General features: G+C 41.5%; 1 protein-coding gene across 3 annotated transcripts in view; it reads left to right on the top strand.

Moving 5' to 3' along the window:
- Nucleotides 1-18029, top strand: part of ANKRD12 (ankyrin repeat domain 12) — a 107176-nt gene that overhangs the window by 41926 nt on the left and 47221 nt on the right. For 2 of the 3 annotated variants that reach the window (XM_073331577.2, XM_073331578.2), the window contains exon 3: nucleotides 3586-3733. In XM_073331577.2, the coding sequence (XP_073187678.2) occupies nucleotides 3586-3733 (148 nt within the window). Of the gene's footprint in view, nucleotides 1-3585; nucleotides 3734-11137; nucleotides 11207-18029 lie in introns of all 3 variants that reach the window. The other variant, XM_073331576.2, reaches the window with a different exon arrangement.

The raw sequence follows: 18029 nt of genomic DNA on the forward strand, positions 1-18029 counted from the left end.
GTATGGGTGACAGTTGTAAGGTCTGCATCTGAAATAAGTGATCTTAACCCTTTGGTGTGTGAGGATGAGGGGGGGAAGTGGTCTGGCCATTACGGCTACCTGCTCATCTAGTAGCACAAAGTCTAACTAGACGCTTTGATTACAAACCCATTCTCTTGTTAGTGTAATCAGAAAGGCCCGATTCTTATGTTGTCTGTTTATATCTAATATAATTTCTTAGTGGAGGATATCTGCTCAGTCACAGTCCTTCCCTCGTGGAGAGCTAGTCATTGCCATCACTGCTACTCTTTCTTATAGTTTTCCCAAACAGCAGTAGAGTGAAATTCTAATTGTTGTCAGTTTCACTGCAGTCTACAGGGTTCTGAATAGCAGCTGTGAAACTGGCCAGTCTTGTGAATTTAATTACTGCTACTATTATTTGAGAATGCTATGAACAGAAACACAAGAGAGTGGTAAGAAAATACCAATTCTAGAGCTAGTCAAGACTCTGAAATCATGAAAATCAATGATAATGCTGTCTCAATGGCATATAATCGTTGCCACATCTGTATTCCTGGTAGGCTGAGGAACTCAGTTGGCTTCCATAATAAACTGGGGTCAGTAGAAGAGGCTTCGGTTTTACAGTTTAGTGTAAGTGTAGTATACAAGAATGAAAAGTTATGTCATTTTGCATACATTTGTAATGCTGCAAACTTAGCTAAGGTTATAGAAACAGTATTATTGTGAGACTCAGTACATAATCGTGTAAAGATAGTTCCTTAATACATTCTCATGGGGAGCAGAGTTAAGGTTTATTACATCTTTCACCTTTCTTTATTTTTTCAGGACATGGGGCTTTTTTATCTCTAATGCACTATGCACATTTATAGAGCTGTAAAAATAATAATGCAATTTTTAAATTAGTTTAACATAGATTTGTTTGGAATGTATATTGATGCATACATTTTACACAGTGCTGTACTGGGAACTGCAGCAGTGAAAGCAGCCCAACAGGCTGCCTCTCCCAGGAGCCAGCACTCCAGACAGCAGCTCCTCTGGCATGGCTGTACTGCCCCACTCCCCACTCATTGGGGCGGGCACCAGGCTCACCGGCAGCTGTCCTTGGTTGCGCTAGTGCAGTGGGCAGGGCTGGGGGTGGTATAACCTTGCTGAAGGAACTGCCAGCTTGGGGCTCTCAGTCCTGGGAGTGGCTGCCCATTGGGCTGTTGCTTTTTCTGCTGCAGTTCCCGGTAGAGCTCTCCAGCTCCGTGGACACTGATTTATATCCACGGATATAAATTTTGTATCCGCACAGAGCTCTCATCATTTTAGTGTTCACTAGTTACATGGTATTTTTTGTGGTTCCCAGGATTGTGGCACTTTGAGCTCTTTAGATGGTATTGTCAGCATTACAACTTCAGTGTCATTGTTTTCCATTTGTTGGCATTGTGGACATGACAAAGTCTTTTTTTCAAGTGCTGTGCTTCTTGTGAAATCAAAATTCCAGTCTCTAATTGACATATGTTTGAAATATCTGCCCTGCAGGTGCACTGTTTATGCAGTCTTCATGCCTACTTCTAACTTCTCAACTTGTTTACCTCTGCCTATGAGTACTTCATGTTACCCAGATAGTTTGTGCCAACTGTTTCTCATTCAGATACCTAACTTTTGGATGTTGAGACAAAAGGGTGATGTACTGTCCACACTTGATGAGGTGACATAGAGCTAAGTGTCATGGGTATAATGCTATCATTATATCCTTAGTGTCTTCTGATCTCCCACACATATGTTTAACTATATGTTAAACCTATAGGAGGGATGGCTGGATTGAGTTGTGTGGGACACAGGCAAGAGCTCTTGGTGAGAGAGAACAATTGCCTACTTCAACCCTCTGTGTCATATCTAAAAGGTAGGAATGCACTCCTCTTAACACAATCCATGTCTACCCTTGCTAGATTTGTAAGAGCATTATCAGCAGTTCATGCTCAGCAATGTTGAAGGCTGCTGATATAGCGAACAATTACAGCAGGGACATTTAAGCTCTGTCCCAGACCTTAGGAGAGCTTATGATTGGTCTTAGATTTCTTTTGTGGTGGCTTAGAAAAACTACCTGGTATCCTTTTGAGTTGACGTTTCCAATCTCAGTGCACTCAAATAGGAAAGGTAGATTTTTCAGTGGGTATCATAACTTTTCCTTCAAGAAGTCTCCCTAATTAGACTCCTGATCAGGTGTGTCCCTTGTAATTTAAATCTAGTCCTGTGCAGATTGTGTTAGTTCTTTTGATTCTCTGAGGTTTTTAACTTTGATGGCTAGAAAGAATTATCTTCATTTTGGCTGTAGTTTCAACCAAATTGGTCAGATGGCCTATTTGAACTCCACTTTCATTCCTAGTTTGACTCCGAATAAACCAAAGGTGGTCTTGAGAATTGTACCTTCTTTTCTTTCAAGTGTTTTCTTCCAGTTTCATCTATACAGGAGATAAATCTTGTACATATCTCCTCTTCTCCAAAAGTGCCAGAAGAATGCTTTTGTTCATTGGATGTCTGCTGTACTTTTGATATATTAGTGTGACAGAATTAGTCAGTCATCTGGTAGTTTGACCTAATCATCCTTTGAGAGTGTCTCAGGATGGGAGGGATGGGGACTAAAATACCTAAATTTCGGTGGCCTACTCAGATGCTATATTTCCAAATCTTACAATGCAAAGAAGACGCCATGTCTCTTCTGTGCTCAAGTACATTGTATCATGAACAGCAAAAAAAGAGGCTTTGGCAGAGAAAATCTGTCAAGTAGGCTTTGTTGACTTTGTCCTTTTTTCCAAAGACTGTCCTTTACACGCTATTGGCTATTTATTACAGCAAAGATGTTAAATTGTATTGCCCCTACTATCCTGCCATCTTTTTTTTTATTATTTTTCTCTTCCTCGTATAAAGGTATGCCCATAATGATCCCAAAAGTTTCAAATTTGTGTGTCTGAAGAGTGCAGAAAGTATAATTTTACTTGTAAATGGTGGTGCATGCACAAGCAACAATCTAGATTTGCCAAAACCTTTCTCAATGTTACTTGTGAGTTTAATAAAATCTTTTCAAATAAATACATTTCACTGTTTTTCCTCTCTTGCTTTCCCCCTGCCTTCTTTCTGAGGTGGGAAGATAGTTTTGAATATATTTTATATTTCATTACTGTATTCAGTTCTGAGCCACATTTGTTCAATATCAGATTATATCTTCTTAATATGATTCTTATGGTATGGGAAGGCAAGAAAGTGAGTTGGGATCAAAGGATGCCATTATTTTAGCATTTCTTTGGTGCTGTTCCTGTACTGATCAGCCCATCATTCCTGGATTCAGATATTTAAGAAACAGAAACAACATTTAGAAGTAAAATTCTACTTTTTATTTCCCCCCACCCCCTTTTTTAAAACTTTTTAAACTTTTTCTAAATTTGTGTCTAGCAAGAACATACATTTTTCTATTTTTCAATAACGGTAATTTGCTTTAACAGTTAAATATGTACGTCATTATTTTTAATAAGTATGCACTGTTTTAGTAAGTACACTATTCTTTATACAAACATTGCTTCGTATACTTTTTGTTTCTATCAGAGCAAGGACAAGATTGCATCGTACAGCAAAACTCCAAAAGTGGATAGGAATGATGTGGGGAAGGAGATGAAAGAAAAGTCTTCCATGAAACGTAAACTTCCTTTTACTATTAGTCCATCCAGAAATGAAGATCGAAATTCAGACACAGGTAGAACACTTTATTTCCTTAGTTAATCATTTGTTGCTGAAACACATCCTGATTATTTTATGTTATGATAGTGAGTTAAATGCAAAGGATACCAACTAGTATAGATGTGCGTGCGTGCTTGCTTGCTTGTTTCTGATTCAGATCTCAGTCCCATCTTTCATCCCATCAGGCACTTGCCAAGAACTTGTATGCTGGCACTGTTCTTCTCAGCTACTTTTTCCAGCAATTCCCCAAACTCATCCTTCTGCTTCTATTTTAGTCATAAATCTGCCTCCTTCATTGGCATCTCTAAATGCCCATTTGCTCAAAGAAACATATTGTTGAAAATGAAAAGACAGAGGTTTAAGTGCCACAATTGAAATACAGCTCCTCTGCCTTCTGTAGGGTCACATTTTTCCTCCTATGTGGGAAGGACCAGGAAGGCTAAGCTCATGGAACTAACTGGTCTCAAATCAACCCTGGAAAGAAACTTTTCCTATGGTATAATCTTCTGTGATCTATATAGGAAGCAACTGTGTGACACATTCAAGCATATCCAACTAGAATCAATTTCTTTGAAATTCCATGGTCTTCCTTAACATAACTGTTTTAGAATCAAGAGGGGGAGTATTAGGAACCCTCACCCCCCCGCCTCCACACCAACCCACAGTATTTTAACTTCATTGAACATGACACTAGTCCAGTGAGAATTCTGATAGTAGCAAGAAAACATCATGCTCTCAGAGGTCATTGGAAGGCAGTATCCACATATAGCATTTCTTCAGTAGGTTTATTATTACACTTTTTCTTAAGTGCCCTAAATCATATATTCTTCTACCCATAATAAGTTTAACTATCTCTGTAAACTTCCTCCATTAACAATTTTAGAACTCATTGCAAGATAAGAGTATATCCACCACTAGTCATTTGTCTGTCCAGGGTTCATTCATCCAGTTGATTTGCCTCCCGAACATGTACGCCCACTATGAAGTTGCATAATTTTTTTTGGCCCGCTAGAGAGACTATCACATGTTATCCCAATTTGAGAATGGCTAGTAGAGCCATTTATGTTACATTCAAGATGAGGTATTGGCATTAGACCTCAACTTTTGGTAGTACTTTGGAATAGTTGCATATTATGCTAATTAATAATGCTCCCTCTCGTTTCTGAAAAAGGCATGTTCCTAGCATTAGATTTTAAATGCGCTATTAGTATCCATCTCAGGTAGAGCTTTTTGTGTTAGACACTAGCAATAGTGTAATGTCTGATGTTAGAAGCATTTATTAGTAATATTTAGCATTTTTATATAGTGTTTTGCATGTTCAGAACTACTTACAGATATGAAATAAGTAATCATCACAATATCTTGACGTATTACTATTAACTGTTTAACATGTATATTGTAGCACCTACAATAGCAATCATCACAACCAAGTTGGGCTCCATTGTGTTAGGTATCGTACAGACTTACAATAAATGACACTCCCTGTCCGAAAGAGTTTACAGTCTAAAAGACAAGACATAACAGATGGATGAGACAAACAAGTGGGTAGGGCAATGTAACATAATAATAGGATGTTCACTATTAGCCATTCTGTAGCAGTGATCACCACTCAACACCTGGCTAGCTGCTGTCAGTCAGGTTGCAGATCTCTGTATGCATTATGGCACCGGTAGGTAGATTACTGCTGTTATCCACATTTTATAGATGAGAAAATTGAAACGTAGAGGTGAAGTGACTTGCCTGAAATCACCGAGAGTCATTGATATTGCTAGGACTAGAACCCAGATCGCCTAACTCCAAACTCCCATGACTAATCCATTAGATTAATTATGCTGCCTCTGACATTATCAGTGCTTGCTCACTGTATTTAGGAGAGATTGCCGATAGTTTTGGTTGACTGTACTTAAAGGGGGTTGGAAGTGGGAGAAAAATAGCAAGAGAATAAGTTTGGAGAGAAGTGGGATTCGTTCTTCTCTCGACCTACCTGCGTCTACACCAGTGGTTAGGTTGGCAGAGCTGTGATGCTCAGGGATGTGGATTTTTTCAGTGGTTATGTCAACCTTAGTTTTAAGTGTAGATCAGGCCTAAAAAAAAAGGTTCTGCAACTGATTAACTGCTTTTTAAAATACCCCTTAAAATGCCTCTACGAAGGCTAAACTATATTCTGCACCATAAAATTCAAAATTCTGCAACAAAAAGAATGAAAAATTCTGCACACAGTATTTTAAAATTCTGCAAATCTTATTTGTCAAAATAACACAATTAATCACATGTGTTTCAATTATTTTTGGTCATTTATTTCAAAATACCTGTCAGCAAGCATGTCTGTAACAATACAGAAAACAAAAAAGACACAGGAAATTTTTTTTGACAACTATATTCCTTACTAGGCATATTAATACAGAACTCTGAGTAATAATTCACTTAAACTATAATACAGAACTGTATTTCCTGCATCCCTCAGAAGCAGTGTAAAGGCTTGGGGGAGTCAGGGGTAACACAGGAGCTGAGGGAGAAGGAACTAATTGCTGGGAAGGAGCCTGGGTGTGAACTTGGAGGGTTGTTGGGTATGGGTGGTAAAAGGTATGGAACAGGTTTTCGGGGGGGGGGGGGGGCGGGGAGGGATTGCTAGGGAGCTTCCCCCATGGAGACCCTGGCTGACCCCTAGCCTCTTCCATTCAGATAGGCACATCTGCCCCTGTCCCCATGTGTCCCTGCACCTCTGTGTCCTTGCACCCCCTGCCCATGTGGCCCTCCACCCCCACTCAGAATCCCACTCTCCTCATCCCCATGTGGCCCTGCACCTCCCTCCCGCCCCGTAGCCCTGCACCTCCACTCCCATTCAGCCTCTGCCCCAGTCTGTCCTCCCCCACTAGCCCTTATGAGCCTCTGTCTGACCCCCATCCCTCAGCAGCCCCATGCTGTCTGTCTCCCCATAGCCCCTGTCTCCCAACCTGGCCCAACAGGTGCTGTGGAGAAGGCAGGCTCTTTCCTAGCTGGCTGGGAGCTGCTGTTCTATCACCACAGTGCCTTCTGGTGGGCAAAAGGTGTAACTGCAGCAATTTTCCAGCCAAAGTTATTTTCTGCTGAGACTGCTCTGTTCTAGCAACATAGCACCCTCTGGTGGGCAAAAGGTGGAACTACATCAACTTTCCGACAAAAGCTTTTTTCTGCACAAAAAAATAAAAATATACGAGGCTCATTAATTATGCACGCAGTGGTGTAGAATGCCCCCAGGAATAACTATGTTGTGATCTTAAAGAGAGGGCTGAAGAAGTGGGTAAGGCAGTCACTTGGCTTCTTACTTACCTTTACCACAACAAGTTTACTATCAGAGCTCTTCAGATTTGACTGTAATATTTACAGTTGTTTTATATTTTAGAAATGTATTAGTTACTATTATCATACTTTATCATAGTTTCTTTTAGTGGGAATTCTATTTGGAGTTATAGGTTTGGAATTATAGATTGGATGAGAACATTTTTCTTACCTGTTATTAGGCATTCTGTAATTCGTCTCCCAATCCAGAGCCAGTCATTTTATTGAAAGGAAGTCATTTTACCTAGAATATTTCAATTTTTCCTCTCTTCTGGTAGTCAGAGGATGAAACAGTAAGACAAAACTGTTTTTGATATGAATGCTTCTGTTTGATTCTTATGCCTGTTTAACAGGCAGAAAGATAATTTAGTTGTCTAAGTAGTAGCAACTTTATTGAAGGTAAGAAAATCTTTCCTTGAGTAATGAGGTATAAGTTTTTGTTTATAAGTTCTTTACATTGTTGATTGCGGTTCTTTCTTCTTGTGAATAATTTAGTATTTGGGCAAAACTTAAATATGTTTGATTCTCTTAACCTCTTGTCACAAGTCTTGTTTTCCAAACCTTTTATTATTTTTTTTAATAATAACTTGTTTTCCCCTTCTTGTTTCTTCTCCAATTTCCCTTTTTTGAAAAATATGATACCCAAAATAATAATACTTCAGTTGAGGCTTAACCAGTATTAATTATAGCTTGTTTTCCGAGTGCAGATCTTATTAATAGAACTTATGGCCCTGCTCCTGCACCCTTCAGTTTACACCCTTGAGTAGTCCCTTTGAAGTCAATGGGACTACTTGCATGCTTTAAATACTTATACAAATGCTCAATTTTAAGGATTGTGGCATTTTGCTTTTTAAAAAATGTTTTTTGATTTTTGGTGGTTTTTGTTTTATAAATGTCAAATAAGTGTCTATCTCAGGCTTTCTAATTTAATATCCACTAGAACCCACACACATTTCTCTGTGGTATACTTCCTAATCAGTATTTCCTTCATCCCTATTCCCCACCATTCTATATTTATTCATTTGACTTCTCCTTCCTACATTAAATCATATGTTTTTCTTTAAAATCATTTAATGACTTCAGAGAATTTACCAGGATTATACTAGTTTAAATCTAACCTCAAGATTACTTTGTCCATCAGTTTTGTATTGTCCTTTTAATTTGGTCATCTTTCTTGACTTTGTCCTCTGACATTATTAATAGTAAAGATACTTCTCACTTCTACATGGTTTATAAACAGTAATTTCCTCTCAGTCCTAACCCACACCTTGCCTTCACACAGACCTATTAACTACTCTTGTTTCTGGTTTGTTTGTTTTTTAAACAGATGTATACTTATATTTCTCATTTTAACCTATGGAAATTTGTGCATGGGATCATGTGATATGTCTTACTAAAGCTCTAATATGTTAATTATACTGCATTTCCTTTATCCACTAATGTTATTACCCTACCAAAGAAGCATTTGGGTTAGTTTGGCATGATTTGTTTTTGAAAAGCCCATGTTACATATTATTTTCCTAAAGTGCTTAGAGGTTGATTTGTTGTTTTTGTTCTAGGAATTCACCTTTTTTCTAACCTTAAAAATAGGTACAATGCTTTTGCCTTGGGACATAATCTGTCTTCCATAAATTCTCCAAAATAATTGCCAGTGGTTCTGACGTTTCTTCTGCTAGTTCCTTTAGCACTTCAGTATGAATTTAATCAGGCCCTGATCATTTGAACCTCTACAGTAAGAAGTGCAGAAAAACATCTATTGCCCTTATATAGCTTTAAACATTTTTAATTGTTTTTAAAGATGTTAAGAAGAAGGCTACAGTAAAAGAGGAAAATGTTAAAGGGATGCTGTCCAACCAAATTGGGCCCAAAATTTTGAAGTTGCTTTTTAAACCTTTTACAAAACGTAGTCTCTTGCAGAAGAAAGGTGTTTTTTAAAAAAAAAAAAAAAAAAAAAAAAAAAAAAAGGAAATTCCCTTATTAGTTTCTAAGGGTATGTCTACATTATGAAATTAGGTCAAATTTATAGAAGTCAGGTTTTTAGAAATCGGTTTTATATATTCAAGTGTGTGTGTCCCCACAGAAAATGCTCTAAGCGCATTAACTCGGCGGAGTGCTTCCACGGTACCGAGGCTAGAGTCGACTTCCGGAGTGTTGCACTGTGGGTAGCTATCCTACAGTTCCCGCAGTCTCCGCTGCCCATTGGAATTCTGGGTTGAAATCCCAACGCCTGATGGGGCTAAAACATTGTCGCGGGTGGTTCTGGGTACATATCTTCAGGCCCCCGTTCCCTCCCTCCCTCCATGAAAGCAAGGGCAGACAATTGTTTCGCGCCTTTTTTCCTGAGTTACCTGTGCAGACGCCATACCACGGCAAGCATGGAGCCCGCTCAGCTCACTGTCACCGTATGTCTCCTGGGTGCTGGCAGACACGGTACTGCATTGCTACACAGCAGCAGCAACCCATTGCTTTGTGGCAGCAGACTGTGCAATAGGACTGGTAGCCATCATCGTCATGTCCGAGGTGCTCCTGGTCGCCTCTGTGAGGTCGATCAGGAGCGCCTGGGCAGACCTGGGCGCAGGGACTAAATTTGGAGTGACTTGATCAGGTCATTCTCTTTAGTCCTGCAGTCAGTCCTATTGAACCATCTTATGGTGAGTAGGCAGGTGATACGGATTGCTAGCAGTCCTACTGCATCATCTTCTGCCGAGCAGCCATGAGATGTGGATGGCATGCAGTCCTTCTGCACCGTCTGCTGCCAGCCAAAGATGTAAAAGATAGATGGAGTGTATCAAAACAAGAAATAGACCAGATTTGTTTTGTACTCATTTGCAAACCCCCCGCCCCCCATCTCGGGGACTCATTCCTCTAGGTCACACTGCAGTCACTCACAGAGAAGATGCAGCGAGGTAAATCTAGCCATGTATCAATCAGAGGCCAGACTAACCTCCTTGTTCCAATAAGAACAATAACTTAGGTGCACCATTTCTTATTGGAACCCTCCGTGAAGTCCTGCCTGAAATACTCCTTGATGTAAAGCCACCCCCTTTGTTGATTTTAACTCCCTGTAAGCCAACCCTGTAAGCTGTGTCATCAGTCGCCCCTCCCTGCATCAGAGCAACGGCAAACAATAGTGCATCTGAATTGAGAGTGCTGTCCAGAGCAGTCACAATGGAGCACTCTGGGATAGCTCCTGGAGGCCAATACTGTCGAATTGTGTCCACAGTACCCCAAATTCGACCCGGCAAGGCCGATTTAAGCGCTAATCCACTTGTCGGGTGGAGTAAGGAAATCGATTTTAAGAGCCCTTTAAGTCGAAATAAAGGGCTTCATCGTGTGGACGGGTGCAGGTTTACATCGATTTAATGCTGCTAAATTCGACCTAAAGTCCTAGTGTAGACCAGGGCTAACCCTATCATTGTAGTATTGTACTAGTACAGAGAACCTGAAAGTGAAATTGATCAGGAATTCACTATAAATAGAAAGAAAACTGACTTTTCTGGTTACATTGTCCAGACTGAGAAATGTAAAAAGTAAACAACAAAACAGTGAAAGAGAAGTTAGATTTTTAAGACTTAACTTTTAACAGTCTAGGATATTCTGAGTGAAATCTGGTAGGTTAGGAATTTTTTTAAAAATTCATATTTAAACGTACACTGTCACTTTTAATAAGAAAATTATTTCAGTGCAAATAATACCTTTATAAAACAAAACAAACTAAATACAACAAATTGTGAAGACAATAGTGTTCTGAGACCCAGAAAAGCAAGCATATTTTAACTCAAGGTTTCCATAATGCACTTTACTAAACCTTTCCTGCCTATTGCAGTATATTGTACAGTGGGCTCTATGAAGAGATCTTGGAGCAGTGAGTGATTTTACATATCGTATATGTTGCTATAATTGGTTGCATGATTCAAGGGTCCTGATCATTAATCAGAAATTTTCTGTGGATTTATGTGATTATCTATTAAAAGCTGTGGAAAAACTAGTCCTGTAGTCTGACTAAATATCTAGAGATCTTTTTAAATGGTGTGTCAAAGTTTCTCTTTTGTATGCCATACTTCCCTCCACCCCTTTTCTCCTGTGTCTTCTCATTCTGTAGATTCAGATCCAGGACATACACATGAAAACTGGGGGGACAGATTAATACCTTCTTACAGGACATATTCAGGTAAATGTATTATCAGGTGCACCTGCTGTAGTCCAGTGACTTTTTGTTAACATTATTGTTAATTTCAGTGTTTATCGACTATTTAGAGTTTATTTTAAAACTGTGTGGGAATTCTAACAGAAAGGTGGATAAAGAAATGTTTCCTGAATGACAAAGGAATGACTGGAAATAATAGAAATAACATGAACATAATTTAATTTATATGGTACCTTTCATCACCAAGTATCCATAAGTGCAACTGTTTAACAGCATTCTTCAGTGCTAAGCAGTTAGGACAGGAATGTATTACTATCATTTCCTGAATACACTGTTCAAAATATAAAGTGGTGATAAACATAAGTAAACAGAAAACGTACAGTATACTGCACTGCAAACATGCAAGACAGATCTTTAAAGTGTGTCTAACTATATATCAGTATTGGTTTTGGCCCATTATTTTGCCACGTTGAACATTGTTAAAATGACATTGAGGTGTAATTCTGAAATAAAAGTTAAACATATAAAACTTTTTTGTAGAAAAGAACCATGGGCAATAAGTAGTATGAATTAATAAACACAAATCATGCCAGACAAACTAAAGCACTTTCTTTTGATAGAATTACTAAATTAGCGGATGAAGAGTACACAGTAAATAATCCATGGAGTGGATCACACCTCTCCATAGTTGAAACCAGAATAAAAAACTATAAATTCAGATGTGCGCAGTTCTATAATTTTTTTCATGCTTAAAACAGTTTGGATTAAAATTGTTTTTGAAATTCAAAACAAAAGTATGTATATATTGTTTGCTTCTCTTTTCCTCAGGGAGCATTAAGTCTGTAGAAACTGTAGGAATAACAAGCTTTGCAGGGAGGTGGCAGCAGGAGGGGGAGCTTCAGAGTGGTGAGCAGAGCGGAGTCTGGGTCAGGCAGAGGAGGGGTTTGTTACAGTAGATCTATGACAGAAAAGAAGGGAGGTGGGAAGGGAGAGGATAGGAGCAGAGGAGACTTCTTAGGGTAGGGGAGGAAGTGGACGCAAACAGAGAAGGGACTGCAGGGAGCAAAGGAGGGCAGCAGAGAAGAGACTATTGCAGAGGAGTATGGAATATGGTGTAGTCCTTAATGGAATTTAGGTTTCTAGATTCTTAAGTCACTTGAAAATTTTGCACTTAGTATATCAACATATGCCAACAACTCCTTTGCCCAGATTGACCTATTTTTTGCTTTATATGAAGAGTTTGCTCTTTTAGTGCACTTGCAATTTACCTCCTCTGTTACTACAGTCTGTACTAATAATGTCTCCTCCAGCATTAAGATTATTGCTTTCACAAACTGCAGAATTCTTAAAAGCTTTCATGAAAAAAGATGATGAGGGGAAGATGGAAGAATGATATTGTACCACTATAGAGACTCCTCCAAATTTAAGATGTCTGCAGCCATAGTCTGCAAACTTCTTATATCCCTTAGAAAAAATCCTTGTTTTTAAAATAATGCATTTTATGGTCAGGGTAGGTTGATTTAAATCATGATTAAAACTGGTGATTTAAATCATTTTTATTTAAATCAACAAGCAGGAAACATAGATTTAATAATAACTTTTAATCTTGTTTTGCATTTGTAATTTTTAGTTTCTTTCCTAGGAAAGGTTGATTGTCATCGGCAGGTAACCATTAAAACATCTTGATATGCAACTACACATAGCCTTTATGCTAAATTTAGTACTTCTTTTTCTACTTTGAGTGATTGCTCATGTCCATTCCAATAGATGTGTGTGCACACTGCATGAACGGTCGTCGGAAGTTTTTTTACCCTAGCGGTACCCATTGGGTCGGCTGTGGAGCCCCCTGGAGTGGCGCCTTTATGGCGGTGTATATAGGTCACTGCCGACCCGCTGCCTGCTCAGTTCATTTTTACCGCCAGTGATGGTCGTTGGAGCAACTGGTCTCTTGCTTTAGCAAGTGCTTCCTTGTGGTTTTCCCTGTATATAGTTGTTATCCTTCACTATCTTAGTCAGTTAGTTCATTAGTACGTTTAAGTTGGGGGCTTCCCCCCCGATATTTTTTCCCGTTGCCGGGGCATGCAACAGCCCCAGGGGTTCAAGCCATGCGATAGGAGTGGTAAGCCTATGCCCAGAGGGGATCCACATGCCGCTTGTCTGGGAGAGGATCATTTGCAAGACAAGTGCATCATCTGCAGAGGCTTCAAGCCAAGAACTAAGAGGGAGAGAGACTATCTCCTCAAGTTCCTCTTGATGGAATCTCTCCAGCCCCAACTGGCTCAAGAGCCAGCAGCCTCGGTGCAGGACACTGGATCGGTGCGACACTGATCACAATCCCCAGTGCTGCATAAGAAGAAGGCAGAATGGGGCCACTCCCCCACCAAGAAGAGTGGACAGGACTCCAGCGTGGTGCTTCTCATGGTGGAAAACCAGAAGGCTGGTTCATCGGTCCTGGTACCATCGACTCCGGCCTTGAGGGGAGGTCCGTCGACCCCAGTATCGGTGGGCTCTCCAGTCTGGGAAGTGTTGGAGGAGGACCTGGACCTCCTCTCCACACCAGACACTTCTGAGGCTGCGCCGGATTTAATTGCCATGATGGCACAGTCCTTGGCCTTCTATTCCCGTGCACCAGTTCAGGTGCAGGTGGCGCAAGCCCTGGCTGTTGCACCACTTCCGATGGGGGCACCTCCTAGCCAGTACTGGAGCAAGTCCACCATGATGCACTGCCATTCCCCATCGCTGTTTTACCGCTCCCAGGCACCATCGGGATCCACCCCAACCTAGTCGGGCTCAGACTATTCATCGGAGTCAGAGACAGAGTTGTACATGTTCTAATGCAGCCGGTACTGGTCAAGATCCCATCAACGGTCTTAGCACCACAGGGTGGAGGAACACTCGGTACCGATGCTATCCTGGCCTCCCCAGTGGCAGGGACTGGTACAGTGGCTCTTTTGGACACCTTAGAGCTACCACCAGGGCCAGCGGCATGGTTCCAGGGCAGCATCAGTGGTCTCTGTTGCCTGTGCCCCTCCTTCTGCAACATCCATTGCCCCTGATCAGTCCAGGGCTCCCAAGGACTCGCCACAGGGTTCAGACCCTAGGCCTCCTGCATTGAGCGCAAGTCTACACTGGTCCTAACCCAGAAAATAGAGTTCATCGGGGCTCTCCAGGACTCCACTCAGGCCAGAGCCTCCCTACCCGAGTCCTGGTTCTAAAGAATCCAGGGCATCATCGATAGCCTCCACCGGCTCCCAAATACCTTGGTCAGAAACTGCATGAAGCTTCTGGAGCATATGACAGCCTGCCCATATGTAGTGCAGCACACCAGGTTGCGCCTCCGCCCCCTCCAGGCTTGGTTGGCGAGGGTATACAGACCCAGACGGGACTCTCTGGAAAGACTGGTTACCCTGTCCAAGATTCTCAAGTCCCTCAGCTGGTGGCTACAACCTCAAATGGTGTGTGCGGGAGTACCCTTCGCCAAACCTCAGCCCTCACAGTCACTGGTCACAGACACATCACAGACGGGTAGGGGAGCGCACCTGGACAGTATCAGCACTATCAGCACTCAAGGCATATGGTCACAACTAGAACTATCGCTGCATATCAACATCGGGAGCTGAGAGCAGTTGGCCTGGCTTGCCAGATGTTCCAGGCCCATCTTCAGAACAAATGTGTCTCCGTACAGGCGGACAACACCACAGTGATGTTCTATATAAACAAACAGCGTGGTGCTCGCTCCTCTCCCCTGTGCCTGGAAGCTGTCCAACTGTGGGACTTCTGCGTTGCACACTGCATCCAGCTACAGGCCTCATATCTGCTGGGAGCAGAGAACTAACTAGCGGACCACCTCAGCCACTCGTTCAATACTCATGAGTAGGCACTCAGAGCGGACATTGCCCTTTCGATCTTCCAGAGGTGGGGCTATCCCCACATGGACCTGTTCATGACACAGAGCAACAGAAAGCGTCAGGTGTTCTGCTTCTTTCAGAACCACAGCCATGACTCCATAGCGGATGCCTTTCACCTACTGTGGACAGGTCACCTGCTATGTGTGTTCCCGCCCTTCCCCCTCATACACAAGTTCCTCCTCAAGATCTGGCAGGACAGGGCTTCAATGATTCTCATAGCACCAGCGTGGCCCTGACAGCACTGGTTCACCATGCTGCTGAACTTATCAGTGGACAGGCCAGAGACACTTCCTATGCTCCCAGACCTCATCACACTGGATCATGGCCAACGACATCATCCCAGCCTGGAGTCCCTCCACCTCATGGTGAGGAAACTCCATGGCTGAACTAGCTTGAACTGCAGTGCTCAGACTCTGTTAGGGAAGTTGTGTTGGGAAGCAGGCAGCCTTCCACTTGCACAATGTACCTGGCAAAGTGGAAGTGTTTCTCCATTTGATCACTACAGAAAGATACCACAGCAAGCCTCTGTTCCCCTTGTACTACGCTACCTCTTGTACCTGAAGCAACAGGGGTTGACGATATCATCTATTAAGGTGCACCTGGCGGCCATCTCCGCCTTGCACCTGGGTGTGGCGGGCAGGTCAGTCTTTAGGAATCCCATGGTGGGCTGGTTTTCTTAAGGACTTGGATAGGCTTTACCCCCATGTGAGGCAACCCATTCCTCAGTAGGATCTTAACTTGGTCCTTTCTGGACTCATTCCTTTTGAGCCCCTGGCAAACCTGCCCCTTATCCTACCTTTCCTGGAAGGTGGCCTTTCTGGTGTCCATAACCTCGGCCAGAAGGGTCTCCACGCTCAGAGCGCTAACTTCTGAGCCCCCCTACATGGTCCTTTACAAGGACACGGTGCAGCTACGCCCTCACCCAGCATTCCTACCCAAGGTAGTATCACAATTTCACTTTAACCAGGACCTATTTCTACCGGTATTCTTTCCTAAACCTCATGCCAGCAACAAAGAGCAAGCACTCCATTTCCTGGATGTCAGGCGTGCCCCTAGCCTTCTACGTTGAATGCACAAAGCCATTTCGTAAGTCTTCACAGATTTTTATTGCAATCGCTGAGAGGATGAACGGGCTTCCCATCTTGTCCCAGCGCATCTTGTTGTGGATCATGTCCTGCATCAGAACGTGCTATGACCTGGCTAAGATCCCAGCCCCAGTGTTGACCGCACACTCCACAAGAGAGCAGGCCACTTCCTGCGTTCCTCATACAAGTCCCCATTCAGGACATATACTAGGCAGCAAAGTGGCCTGTCCTCACCTTCACATCGCAGTATGCTATCACTCAACAGGTGAGGGATGATGCAGCCTTCGGCAGTGCAGTACTGCAATCAGCAACTCGGTGAACTCTGACCCCTTCTCCGTCGAAACTGCTTGGAGTCACCCATTGGAACGGACATGAACAATTGCTCGAAGAAGAAAAGACAGTTATCTACCTTTTGTAACTTCTTCTTCAAGATGTGTTGCTCATGTCCATTCCAAATCCCACCTGCCTCCCCTCTGTCGGAGTATTCCGGCAAGAAGGAACTAAGCAGGCAGCCGGTTGGCAGGAATGTATGTACACCGCCATAAAGATGCCACTCCAAGGGGCTCTACAGCCGCCCCAAGGGGTACCGCTAAGGTAAAAAACTTCTGACAATTGTGCACACGGTGGGTGCGCACACCTATTGGAATGGACATGAGCAACACATCTCAAAGAACAACAGTTATGGAAGGTAGGTAGCCCTCTTTTTTTTCCAAGCCAGAGGATACACTATATCCATACTAGACATGGTGAGTGAAGTAATATCTTTCGTTGGTCTCTCTCTCACAACAGAAGTTGGTCCAATAAAAGATATTGCCTCATCCACCTTGTCTCTCTTATATCCTGGGACCAACATGGCTACAACACAACTGCATACATCTATACACATTTATTTAATCAGTTACAGCTTAACGTATATTTATTCAGATTCTTAATCTTTATATTTTTATTATGTTAGAAAATGAATGATTCATTTTTTGTTTTCTACATTCTAAATAAATTTTACTTATTTGTGTCAAGATGTATTTGGATAGAAATTGGAATTCAATCAAAATGCATGAAAATTGCATTTTAAAATATTTTTTTAGTTAAATAAAACTACCTTAAATATGTTGGATACTTTTTTCCCCATATGTAAGTTTATCAAAGCATGTTTTGCATTTAAAATTACTATTTATTAGACAAAGGAAATTTGTTAGTAGTTAGTGAATTGAACTCATTGTGGTCCTTCAGGATTTTAGAACTAGTAGATCTCATTCTTTCAGACCTTGTTTTTATTCATAGATTGGAAAAGGAAAACAGGCTTTCCTGCTTTTTCAACTCTCAAGCATTTTCTCAACCCTCAGTGAGCTAATCATTGAACAGAACTAGCTGAATAAACTGAAATGGAGAAAATATTCTCTCTGCACTTGCAGAAGAGGCTACTGCAGTCAAACGCCGGTTTAACACTTCAACAAACTATGGTTCCACGTGCTTAGCCAGTGATTTCCTCTAGTTCAATGCTTTTTCTGTCTTTAAAACTTCAGCAGTAAACACTTACTACTTGGATATTTTTAAGTTCAGTTTTAAATTATGTTAATGGATTATGGTTAGTTTTGACCTTAATGTATTGTCATAATTTCTAACTTAATTTTAAATAGATTTATTTTCTAACAGAAAAATGTTTTGAATTTAAATTTTAAAAGATATTATTTTAATCATAGATTTTTATCCACTTTGCTTATAATACATGGGTTCTGTGCCTGCAAACCCTTAATAATGTGAATAATAGTTTTCAGGATCTGATCATGAAGGGAAGGGAAGGGAAGATGGGAGGCTAGTGTCACTAGAGGGACAGAGCTGTGGTTGTAAGAGTAA

This window comes from Lepidochelys kempii, chromosome 2 (assembly GCF_965140285.1).
Source record: "Lepidochelys kempii isolate rLepKem1 chromosome 2, rLepKem1.hap1, whole genome shotgun sequence".
Lineage (NCBI taxonomy): Eukaryota > Metazoa > Chordata > Testudines > Cheloniidae > Lepidochelys > Lepidochelys kempii.